This window comes from Cnephaeus nilssonii (genome assembly GCF_951640355.1).
Source record: "Cnephaeus nilssonii genome assembly, chromosome: 12".
Classification (NCBI taxonomy): Eukaryota; Metazoa; Chordata; class Mammalia; order Chiroptera; family Vespertilionidae; genus Cnephaeus; species Cnephaeus nilssonii.
The window spans coordinates 43,278,859-43,292,019 of NC_137083.1; the positions used below are offsets into that span (position 1 = coordinate 43,278,859).

The 13,161-nt window shown below is 39.2% G+C and overlaps 1 protein-coding gene across 2 annotated transcripts in view; it reads right to left on the reverse strand.

Annotated features, from left to right (window-relative positions):
* The window catches only part of AMPH (amphiphysin), a gene marked incomplete at its 3' end in the record, with an annotated part of 148,399 nt that overhangs the window by 18,765 nt on the left and 116,473 nt on the right, over nt 1-13,161 (reverse strand). Inside the window, exons 14-17 of one of the 2 annotated variants that reach the window (XM_079785356.1) lie at nt 12,766-12,789; nt 9,705-9,737; nt 7,652-7,708; nt 3,150-3,251 (exon numbers count right to left, since the gene is read on the reverse strand). In XM_079785356.1, the coding sequence (XP_079641482.1) occupies nt 3,150-3,251; nt 7,652-7,708; nt 9,705-9,737; nt 12,766-12,789 (216 nt within the window). The remainder of the gene's footprint in view (nt 1-3,149; nt 3,252-7,651; nt 7,709-9,704; nt 9,738-12,765; nt 12,790-13,161) is intronic. The other variant, XM_079785357.1, reaches the window with a different exon arrangement.

Here is a 13,161-nt window from a genome sequence, read left to right on the forward strand (position 1 = left end):
AACTCAGAGATGGGGACTGAGCAAGTACTGGTTGTTGAAGTAATCAGTAAGAACAACCTCAACGGGGGAGGGGGTCATTACTTCTAGAATGTGGAACCCTCTGGAGAAGTAGCAAGTGTTGGTTTTTAATATGCATCTTGCAATTACACTGGTAACATGTTTTTGTAGGACAAACTAAAGACAATGTCAGCTGTTGGGGGAATCAAACAACAAACACAAATGTAATAACTAACCTTTTCTTGAAAGCCCCTGGTTTCTTTGTGAACCACTGCTAACATTTCCTGTGTTTGAAATTACATTTGCCTCTTAAAAAACAAAACAAAAAAACACCACAAACTTCACCTTACATAAAACGAATTCTGTCAAGACTCAAAGTAATCACTGTGTGGTGACATTTCAGCGGCAAAAAGGATGACCCCCGAAAGGCCATGCCAATCCAATCCTGACTAATGACAGCTACAGCAGCCTCTTAATTAATGCTCGGGACACAGAGGAGATTTTTATGGTTTTATAACAAAACATCACACATCTAGCAATGCAAGAGACCTTCCTTAGAAAAAAATAGTTTTTAATGTACCTTCGGTTACTGTGGCCAGAAGAAGCTATAAGTCTACATTAGAGAACAAAAATACATTCTATATGATGTTACTTTCTTAAGTAGAAGAGAGAACATGAGGAAGAATTGACTTCATCCAAGGATGCCAATTTTAAAAACAGGGAAGAGAGTCACTTTTAATGAGCTTAGGAAAATTGAACTGCTGTAAGCTGCCCCCCTTACTATTATTTTTCAGTCGATACGAGGATGAAAAAAATAAACATTTTCTCGTTGGAGAGGGTGGCTCACATAGTGAGCTCTGTATGTGCTGTTCTGACATCATCTCTGAGTCTCAGCAGGTGCCTGAATCCGTCATACGACTTTCCAATTTGCCTTGTACTTCACAAGTAATCTAAAATGTTTATTTTTCTGAAGTTCACCTATCTGTAGGGGATAAGATTTTTGAGAATGAAGAATTCTTCCAAATATCTCTGTACCCAACATTAGGAAAGCTGGTTTTAGTGATGGTTGGTGCTTGTACCATAAAGTTTATTAAATATTTTAAATATCACCTGTGGTTAAAAAGTTTATAAATCTTTATATAATAGTCAATATGATATAGTAGGTACTTGGTAGCTACTAATATTACATTTTGGAGAAACAATGAACTTGGATTATAAAAAAACAAAAACTTAGGATGGGTGAGAGATGGGATCATGAAGAATCAACTGTCAAGCTTGTATTTAACACACGAACTTATCTATTTCACATCTCCAATCTATTGCACAACATCAAATACCCTTGTTCAAAATCATGGGCATTATGAACAGTAAGCCTTACATCGAATAGTCTGGGGCATGGAACCAATGTGGTTTAAAAGCATAGGTGAAGGTGAAGTCTGGGCTGCTATTCAAAATAAAAATTTGATGAGAACTTTTCAGAATTGAAGTAATTTATAAATCAATATCTGAACCTAACCAACATCTCCTTAATTCTCTGGTATCATCCATATGCTTTAAATATATATATATTTTATATATATACATATATATATATATATTTTATATATATACATACATATATATATATATAAATATATATAAAAATATATTTTTATTGATTTCAGAGAGGAAAGGAGAGGGAGAGAGAGATAGAAACATCAATGATGAGAGAGAACCATTGATCAGCTGCCTCCTGCACACCCCTTACTGGGGATCGAGCCCACAACCTGGGCATGTGCCCTAACTGGGAATCAAACCGTGGCCTCCTGGTTCATAGGTTGATGCTCAACCGCTGAACCACACCAACCAGGCTCCATAAAATTTTTAAAATCAATTCTCTTCTTAATTAAACCGTAGTCAAAAATCCAACTGTGTCTTTCCTCTGTTAAGGCTAAGGTGGGTGAACAAAATCCTATCCTGGCACCAGGTGAAAATGCCCCATCGGCGTTGGGTTACTGAGATCTCTCGTGATTCTGAGAGTGACAGTTCAGAAGCAGGGAGTCAGCACTCCCCAGTCTAAGTCCAGCCAGAGGCACTTCCAGGAGGAACTCAGTCTAGCAGAATGCCTTTCTTGTTTCTCTTCCAGGACTTGGTCCGGTCTATGTCTCTCAATGGAAAATAAAATTATGTTTCTTGAGTCATTCTTTATTTGTATTTCCCATCACTATCTTGCCCTATTATTTCTTTTTCTACTAATTAATGAACTGTAGATTTGATAGATGATGTACTCTTTTTCCCAGCAAAATTGCCTAGAACATCAATAGCAAGAAACATCACTTTCATTTCTCTAGTTATTTCATCCAGGCCATGAAATGTTGGGAAACAGGGAGACTGGTTTCCTTCTTTGTACACATTCTGTAAAGGCTGTAGTAAACGGCACCCCGATTAAAAGTCTTGGGAAACATTTTAACTGTATTTCATAATTAAACATTTCACTCTCCATCGGTATTTCGAATTAAATTTTCCTTGGTATTAGTCTGTGCTTTCACAGGTGTTACACAATCCAATTCCACATGGTGCATCTAGAGCTCATCCCAGTTTGTGATGAGGTGTGATATATGGCTGCATGGAGCAGAGACAGCACCAGACTTGATTGTGAGCAACTCTGCACACATAGGAATCCTTATGGATGCGTGGATTTTGATCTTTCATTGGCCTTAACCAACCTACACAGCTAATACTGTAAGAAATCAATATGTAGACGCAACCAACGAAATTATTATTGTTCTGCTTATCACCTGCAGGTTGGTCTCTAATTGAAGGCACATCTCTAGCAGTCGCAGGTAGAGCACTGCATTAATAGTTTTGATTATCTGCAATTTCTACAACCTACCTACCACGAAAGGGAGAATATCAGAAAGAATCAAGGCACCCTTCCTTTTTAAAGCAGGTAGAAAAGATGAGCTCTCTGGATGTCTTTCTTTTCAAAAATAAAAGAGAATAGAGTTTCACTGTCAAAGGAACAAAGGTTATTTGAACCTGTGGAGTCATGTCAGGTATGGAGGTGATTTAGCTCAAGTGAAGCATGGATGAGAAGGGAGAAATGGGATCATGAGATGAGCATGGCTGTGGCCGGGGTGGCTGGCGGTGGGTGGGAGGGAGGTGGTGCTCACCACTGCCCCCTCTGGCTCCTCAGCCTGGGTGTCCTCAGCAGGTGCAGCAGCCAGGGGCTCCTCTGCTTTCGGCTCTGTTGGTGGAGCCTGTTCAGACTCAGCCTTTCAGTTTGTTTTGAGGGTTAGAGGAAAAAGATGCAACACATGAATAGAGAGCAATACAGAATATTGGACAATTATGACTTCCTTCATCATCCCACAGGCAACTAGCTTCACCAAATTGGTGCTGGGAAAAAGCCCTACACTTGGCATCATCGGCCTTTACAGAACTGGGAAGTCTAGGAATGGACACTACCAACCTCTCTCTCTCTCTTTTTTTTTAACCATAACCAAGGACTGTCATTTCCCTTGAAGTTAGACTTACCCAAGACTTACCATTTTGGCTATTCATTTTCCTTACAACATTTTGGCTACTCACTTTCTATGGCATGTGTAAGAGATGCTAAAATGGCACTTTCCGTTCTTTAGGAAAGAGGAGAGAGAGAGAGAGAGAGAGAGAGAGAGAGAGAGAGAGAGAGAGAGAGAGAGAAGGTCCTTGGAGCCACCACTGCCAGCTGGAAGAAGTGCTCACAGGGCACACACAGTTCTGGGACCTCCCAGCTCTACCGATATGCATTACACCAGAAAATTGAGGGGTCATCCCAACATGTAGATCAAATTGCATTAACTTGCACAGGATAGTAATCTCCGTGGTATCAATTAGACTTTTCTAATTGTGTGGCCAACAGGGAGGTTTTCATCCCTGTTGCATAGACATCTATGCATAGACATCATCCTGATTCCAGCTCCTACAGTCTCTTAGCTCTAGACTGTTTTGGTTTTAAAATTAGCAATATTAAATAATAATGGGCCATTAAAAACACCACAGCCAATGCATGTTACTATGGCTACTGAAAATTTTCTCTTTTTCAATTCTGATTAATATAAATAAGCATATTTATTTAGCAGGACTCTTTTTGACTACATGGGTGGCCAGTTGAGGGCACATTAAGATTTTTTTCCATCAGAACATTTAAACTGTAAGAGTTTTAGAGTGTTTTTTTAGAGGACCAAGAAGTCACCAGTAAATACTCTGAGTGGAGAAATCAGTAACTCTGTCAGATACTCACCATAAGTAATCAAAGGTCACCTTTAGTTCTATGCCCCCACCTAAGCTCATCAAGACAAGTTCCATAGGGAAGTGATGGGGAAGTTATGCTGAGATTAGAGGAAATGAATAATGAATAGCTTAGTGTTAGATAAACAAAGTATTTGTCTTGTGGACCTCACCAAATCCTCCACTGCGATGCACGCCCTGATCACAATGCCTTTCTCTTTAAAGGGCAGAATAAAAGGAAGGACACATGGGTAGATAAGTGTGCAGAAATGTGATATTTTATGTGCTTTTATAACCTTTAAGGGCTATTCTTATACAATTTTTACGAGAGAATAAAATAAAATTCAACTAATATACGCTCAGAAGTTCTTTATGGGAAAAGATTTCTCTCAAAAGAATTATCTTCATAATGGAACAAGTTTTCATAGCAGCAGATACTGTAAGTCAAGATGATTTTCTTTGAGAGCATGCTATCAAATGACCTACACACGAAGGACAGGCAGGGCGACCTGACAAACCACCAAGCGATCCACATGCAGATGGGCTGTCCCTCTGGGAGCTGATTCTATGAGATGAAGAAGTCTGAACCCCGACAAGGAGCCAAGAGTAGTTTAAAAAAAAGAGTTAAATACATACCATTGTGCCTTAAAAATAAAAGTTAAGATAGTTTAAAATGAACAAACGATTTGCATCAGAGCCTGGGTTTCTTGGAAGTTTGAAGTAGTTTTGATGTTTTATGTAAGGCAAGGTAAGTAGGGTGAGTTTACTAGTATAAATGAGTTGAATTGCATTTGCTTGCTGAAATCAAACAATGCAACAGGGGCATAGCATGAAGAGGACGCAGAACCAAATATGGCCCCACAAGTCACAACATTTCCCCTATAATATCACACCAGGTATTACAACATAGCATTGCAACTCAACACCTAAATTTCAGGGGAATAAGTGAATATAACTCACCGAATGATGAGTAAGGATGAAACAGAATACAACACAACTGTACATAAAATCAGCTACTCAACTTTGGAAACACAGTTGCCCTTCTGTTCCTTCTAAGGTAATGCAAAATTATAAATCTTTTGTCAAGATAGAAAGGAAAACGCAGGCAAACCGGGAATGATATCTCAGAAAAAGATCTAAAACAGTCATCAGAATTGTGCCCGCGTTCAACCCCTTTCTCCTATAGGCTGCATCCCTTGACAGACATTGCAAATGGGTTGAATCCTTGCCCTCCCCAGTTAGGAGCACTGGTAATGATTTCCTATCATTTGCTCACTTAGCCATCATCATACATTAGAGGAGAGGATACTCTTCACATTTATTATGGCAGCAGAATGCCGCAATGGTTTAATTCAGAGTCTCAGAAATGGAAATATTCCTTTAGAACAAAACTAGTAGTGTAAACTTGGCCCACACTTTCCGATCTCCTCTGTGAGAAGATGGAAGGTGAGTCAATGCAGAGGAAGAAGGATGGACCAAAGAGTGGGGCTAAGAGTCTAGTCACATTCCAATATGTCATTTGCCTTCTAGTCTTACTTCTCCAATCTTGGAGGACCAATGTGGTGAGAACTGCAAAGGACCAAGGAGGTAATTCTGAGCCCCGGGCAAGGTGGGCAGATTCCAAAGGTTTAAACCAGCGCTCAAAGAATGGGTGGGGCTGTGCAATGCAGGCTGGGAAGGGGTGTCGCTGACTACCGACTTCAACCTCCACCTAGCTTGGAACAGTCAATGACCAAATGTTGGGAAACTGTCCTGCTCCTGGGAACATCCTGGATAATCACATCTCACCAGGAGATGTAGGTTCACTGTGCTTTCCTAGTTCCCCACAGAGAGAGCCAGTGCCTGCAGCACATGCAATGCTGGGCATGACAAGCTGGGTTCCCCAGTGGAAAGAAGGTGCAAGATACCTGCTTCAGAGACTACATATCAAGAGCAGGGAAGGACGGGCAAGAAGCTCCTCGAATCAGCTGTTGGCAGTAGGAAGATGCTCAGAGAAATTTAAAAAACACTGGATTCTATGACTGGCCTTTTTTTAAATTAAAAAAAATATTTTTATTGATTTCAGAGAGGAAGGGAGAGGGAGAGAGGGATAGAAACATCAATGATGAGAGAGAATCATTGATCGGCTGCCTCCTACATACCCCGTACTGGGGATCAAGCCCACAACCCAGGCATGTGCCCTGACTGGGAATTGAACCGTGACCTCCAGGTTCATAGATTGAAGCTCAACCACTGAGCTACACCAGCTGGGCATCAAAGTAATAGGTGTAAGTTTATGATGCATTGTCTTTCCTTTATACCAGTATTTCCCAATTTTTCGTAACCCATTCACAACTGACAGTGAAAAATCTCATCCTCCAGTATCAGTATCATCACCCAGGCTGAGAACCAGCAATAAACATAAAACATGAGTCTTTCTGGTGCCATTATTAACACCAATGTAATTTGTATTTTAAACATTTCAATCTTTATTTGAAAGCCACACAGACTCTACCTTTCATTTGGTTACCCAAAAGGCAGAAGTATGACAATCCATGACAAGCTATTAGAGACACACTTGCCTTTGAAAACATATCAAATGAACTGTTAAGACAAACTTCTCAGAATAGAATTCCTTACTTAGAAGTATAATCATCTAACATCAAAAATTCATTCTACTTAAATCCAATTCCAAGCTCCCAATGTAAAAGCCAGGAGCTGGGATAATTATACATTTTTTCCATGGAAAACCAATGAGCTACAAATAGCCTTTGTGCACTAATCCTCAAAGATGCAAAATCCTCTGTAGTGTATCACTGACAAATTCACAAGTGATATAACTTAAATTTCTTCATTTAACTTTATTACTGAGCTAGAAATGCTAACTGCAACATCCATCACGTAGGATTTCCTCAAAGATCAAGAGTAACTCTGCTTCCTATTCACTCTCTAGCTAATCTTTTCTGTCATCTCATCTCTCGTCAAAGTAGGAATCACATCTCTACTATGCATTACTTCTACAATTCACAAAAAGACAGGAGATAAGAAATGAGGTAGCTTTAGGTTCAAGAAAAAGCAACGATCTATTTTGAAACATGAATTATTGAGGTTATTTCATTTTCAATCCTGTAGCTTAAGTTATATTCACGCGGAAACATCCATGTCCTTGATGGATTGATGGCGTCCCACTGAAGCCCATAATTAGGAGACCAGATTTGTGCAATCTCTGTGCCTTTATAAATAGAAGCAGCCACATTCAAAGTCACACTGAGATTTTTCAGAAGCTTTCCTTCCTATTTCCTAGAAAAGAGGGGCTGTAGAAACTACATTCTGAATATTCAAGCTCTAGATGACTTAGATTTATCAACCTTAGAACATTCGGTAGTAACTATCAACTTCCCCAAAACACAAACCAAAATCAACTTACCAAGTTACAGATTATATTCTGGTCTGTCTGCATTGTGAATAATGAAGTGTCCTGGGGCTGAAAATCAAGAAGAAAATACAAGATTAAAAGTATTAAGGTTCTAGCTAATTTGTTAAAAAAACAATAACTAAGATATCATTTAAATTAGTTTTCATCAACTGTGTCAATAAGCACACTGTAAAGTTTAAAAAGGCTCTTTGTACTGGTATTATAGTCAGAAAAGCAAAAAATGAAAAGAGTAATTTTAATAGTAGTTATTCCAAATATAAATCTGAGCTAGCAGAATATGAGGCTACGACGAGAGACATTAAGTAAAGGGCAGTGTCCTCAGGGTGTCTTTGGTCTCCAGCTTGTCCTCTGGACACTGACTTAGAATTTAGTGGCTCTGAACCACAAATGTAAACTTTTTAAATGTTGGAAACACAATCTTATTATCTTACCTAAGTGTGACTTCCACAGGTTAATGATGAACCATAACTTAAAAACTTCAAGACTTGGGCACTAATAGCATTTATATCTTAATTATAATATTGCCACAGATTGTCCGGATGGCTGTGGCGGAACAATATCAGAGGAAGGTCATGAAGCAGAGGGGAGGGGAGAACTGTGGAGGTAGGAGGATGAAAGTGTTTTTATGTCCTTACCTTCCAGAGAAATGAGTCAATAGATAATGCTTTAGAAATCAAAGAGTAGCATTATAAGAAAGTCATGCATCCATATGGGGAGGAGGAGGGGATGGAGGATGTGAAACCAGAGAATCTGTTTTAAAAAATGTGAAATATTTACCTCTAAGAAACAGGAAATGGAGAGGGAATATGATGATCAGAAGTTTTTAAGTAAAAAAACTCTTATAGCCCAACCTGTGTGGCTCAGTGGTTGAGCATCAACCCATATGACCTGCGAGATCAAAGTTTGATTCCTAGTCAGGGCACATCCCCAAGTTGTGGGCTTGATCCCCAGTAGGGGGCATGCAAGAGGCAGTCGATCAATGATTCTCTCTCATCATTGACATTTCTCTCTATATATACCTCTCCCTTCCTCTCTGAAATCAATACAAATATTTTCAAAAGAAAAAAACCCTCATAAAATTTTGTACTCTTTAAGTTATAACTGATAAAAATTTTTAAATGAGAAATGAATAATTCTTATGACTCAAACTTTTAAGAGTTTTATGCAGATGGAAGAGATACACAATCCTTTCTCTATGTTTATCTGTATCTGTATTTGAGTGTGGGTGTGTGTGAGTGGGTTTTATCTTTTTATAGGTAACATGGGGGAAAGTAATCAAATTTTTGAATCAAGAAATTCTAAGTGTTAAAATTTTTCATGTCTAATATTCTGAGACAAAGCATTGGTCACAGACAAGCTTCTGTTTGAAGTCTCCCTTCAAGGTTTCCAGACCTTAACCCACGAGCTCCATAGCCATGTGGTCTGCCTTTGATGTGGGTTACAGCTGTACATCTGTCAGGACATATACAGTGAATGGGACCATCCGTCTTGTGGCTCCTCTCCCATGGATTTGTAAGGAAAATATTGCCTTAGAGAGCCAGCCTATGATATCTGATCTTCCACTTGCTCCTTTCTGGAGAACCACTGAAGAGGGATGGTTCTGTGTAGTATGTCTCATATGAATCTTTACAAAAAGGCTCCTAAAATGTATCATATTTTCTAAAGACCATTTTCATCAGTTCAAAAGAATCCCATCTCCTCTTTTCAAACAGTTGAATCTAGTGGATCTCTCAGATCAGGACAACTTCTAGTTTCTAGTAGAGGAATTAGTAGAAGGCAGGAGCCCACAGTATAGCTAGTCATATTAATAATAGCTAACTATAGTCACAGAAGACTCAATATGTGCTAGGCTGCTGGACATAGCCCATTTAATAGTCAAAACACCTGGACAATGTTGAAAATACTACTGTTTCCATTACTGAATTTGTAAGTAGTGAAATTTTGTGCTGACAAAATCATGCCATACCAGTGACACGAAGGTCCTTGTTTTAAAAATTTGCATTATTCTCAACAGATGGATTTTGCCAGCAAGTTGATTTCTTACCTGGGTGAATCCATTAAATGAACCATCAGAAGCCTAAACAGAAACAGAAATCGGAGTACATTATTTTTTCATTAATTTTGTAGGATCAGTGAATGCCCATTAAATAAGTTGGAAAATAATGACCATCACAATTTTTAAAATAATACAAGAGGTGTAAGTGCTTAGGAAATGTAAAAAGGCTGAACTGTATTATTTAAATAGGCTGACCAAAAAAAAAAAAAAAGAAAGAAAGGTATTTTTAGAATTACTGCTGGTGTATGGCTCAGTGCTAACAAAAACCCACTTGCTTAATAATGAGAAGATTGTTCTGGAGAAGAGCCATAAGGGATTAAATAGCTCTTTTTTTTTCAAGATATTGATAGAATCTAAAAGAAGCATTTTTAGTATTTTTCTAACACATCATTTTGTTAGATTTTTTTATGACACCTGTCATTAGATTCTACAGTTTTAGGAGGCTTGGATAGAAACATTTCATGTGTACTTATTGGGGTAACCACTTAGAAACAGCAAATTAGTATGATCTACATATTTTTCATAATTGAACAGTAAAAATAAAAAATAAACAGAGTAAATGGATAGATTTTCATTATTTCCAGCATAATCATTCTGTTTTTCTTGTTCTTTCCTTCTTTCTTTTAAAATATATTTTTATTGATTTCAGAGAGGAAGGGAGAGGGAGAAAGAGATAGAAATATCAATGATGAGAGGAATCATTTATTGGCTTCCTCCTGCATGCCCCCTACTGGGGATCAAGCCCATAACCCGGGCAATTGCCCTTGACAGGAATCAAACCCGAGACCATTCAGTCTGCAGGCCAATGCTCTATTCACTGCGCCAAACCAGCTAGGGCTCTTTCTTTCTTTCTTTGGTCAACCTATTTGTGTTTGGTTTGCACAGATTTCAGGAGGTAAGAGGTACAAGAATGACAGTCTGTCAGGGAGATAGGCAGGCCTCAGAGAAGACAGTGATGGACAATGAAGTGGGGGGGGGGGGAAACATTAGGAAAAATAGAACCTACAGAAGTCTTCGTCTAGTCTATACTACATACTGGGTAAGTACCTCTTCTTTATCAGCCCCAATTTCTTGGTACAACAATCCATATCTCTGATTAGCAATTTCATCTTCAGATAAATCTGAGTTGTTGGTGCCATCATCTTGGGGACTAGCAGAACTCTCGGTGCTAACATTCTGGGAGGTTCCCAGAAACAAAAGTCTAACTGTCTCTTGGCTTTGTTCCCAGCAGCTATCAATGGCTTGTTCCTCACATGCATCTGCCTGTGAGTCCACCTCCAGCCCTTTCTTGCTCTCAACTATAGTAGTATCTAAATGTTCCCAGCAATTGTCTAAGCCCCCCATATCACCGATAAGCCAGTGGTTAAAAGAATCAAGACAACTGGCAAATCCACTTGCTTGTCCATCTGGTCTACCAGAGAATTCCAATATATCCATATTATTCATTGCTGAATCCAAAGTGGGCTGCAAGGTTTGACCTGGATCTGTTCCCCAAGAGTCTGTTTTCACGATTTGTGGCAAGTTAATGGTATGACTACAGTTCCAAGTCACTGTACTTGCAGACCCCTCTATTAATGAATCTTCTGCCTTACATAAACACCAGTCTCTTCTGTTTGCATTTGTCTCCAGAGCATAATTAAGATCTGTCCTAGACCGAGCTGCCAATTCATGTTTCATTGATAAATAAGCAGCCTGATTTCCATCCCTATCATCTTCAGGTGCACGTAACACAGGCTCACATTGAATCTCTTCAGCATCTGTACCCCCCTGTGCTGAATGATCCATCATATCATGGTTAGGAGGGCCTACTAAATTTGTCTTTATATCTTTTCTAGATAAATCCCATCCCTCAAGGCTGGCATCTTCAATATTAGGCACAGAGTCTGTCTGGAGAGGCAGATTCAAACAATCTGTGTGATTGCCAGGCTTGCCTCCAGAGCTTTCTATAATTTCACAATTACTTGTTATTACTTGAATCCTCTCATCTAGCACTTTGTCTCTGTCAGTAAATTCATCTGCCATGTCTTTTTCTGATATGTCAATTTCCTCAAAATGCCTTTCATTGGTCTTTACAATTTCCTCACACCTAACTCTTAGGTCATTCCTAGTTTCCTCTTCACTGATTTTTAAGGTCTCCTGGTCTGGCTTTCCTATTGTCTTAAGAAGATCAACCACCCCGCTTCCTGTACTTTCACACGCTTTCTCTTCACATCCCTCTGTACCTTCTAGTGTCTTGATAGCAATAGCTCCAATGTCTACCTTTCCACACGTCTCCACACCTGCCCACATAGAATCTTCTGTCTTCTCCTTCTCTTCCTCTTCTTCTGACTTTTTAAGATCTTCTTGACTTTCTTTGACGAGGCCACCAGTTTCCATGGCTGGCATCTCTGAGTCAGGTAAGTCATAAGGCTGCTCCGTCTCCATACAAGCAACAAGGGCACCTTCAGCCTCAGGCATGGGCTTTGGGGACAGTTGTCCATCTCCACATGGAGGGGCTGGCCCTGGGACATGCTCACCCTGTTCGGCTACAGTGTGCCCGTCAGCAGAAGGAAACATCCCGATGGGTAATCCCATGTCTTGCTCTGCTTCAGAGAGACAGGCAGAGTCTTCCTGAGACACACCGTAGGTAGTTTTCTGGCTGAATCTCTCTGAACTAGCATGAGGGCCCCAAGTAAATGCGCCTAGGTCAATCTGAGATCTTTGAATTTCTTCGGCCAACCCACTCTCTGGAGTTTCCTCCATGATCAGGTTACACAAGGAAAGACTTTTTGAAGAGTCAGTCTTTAGAGTATGCAGAACAGCAAAGGAAAAAAAAACAAAACAAGATGAAATAGATCATGGTAAGAGTTGATGAGAAACACAAAGTTCTTTAGTAGGGTAGCACCAGTTAAACAAAACTAGAGAGTATTAAATTAAATAAGTGGCTTAAGGTTAAATCTGTGACTAACAATGCCACAAGAAAAAAAAAAAGCTCATTTTAGATAATATACCATGTATACAATGCATATTAAATTTTAAAAAATCCAGAATTTTCTGGATATTTACCTACCGGCTGGACCAAATCAGCGCTTGTCTGTATAAGTAAAAAAATAAATAATAATAAAAATCATAAGGCAAGAGAAAAAAATTTGCTCATACATTAAAATCCCATGCTCTCCAGAGTCAATGTTCTGCTAACGGCTGTGGTTTTCACTGGTTTGAGATGAAATTTTATAACTTATTTTGTGATAGGAATGAGTTCGGTCCCAATACTGTCAAGATTATACAACTGAAACATACAGAAAGCCTCTGCCATTTTCTAGTATCAGCAATGTTTTATGGCTATTGCATGACTGTTGCTCTAGCAGACTCTGAAATACAAAGTTTCACATAAATCAGCATGAGAACAGCAGCAAGCTCTAGCAACCACGATATTACCCATCACCGTCTGCTCTGACACAATACC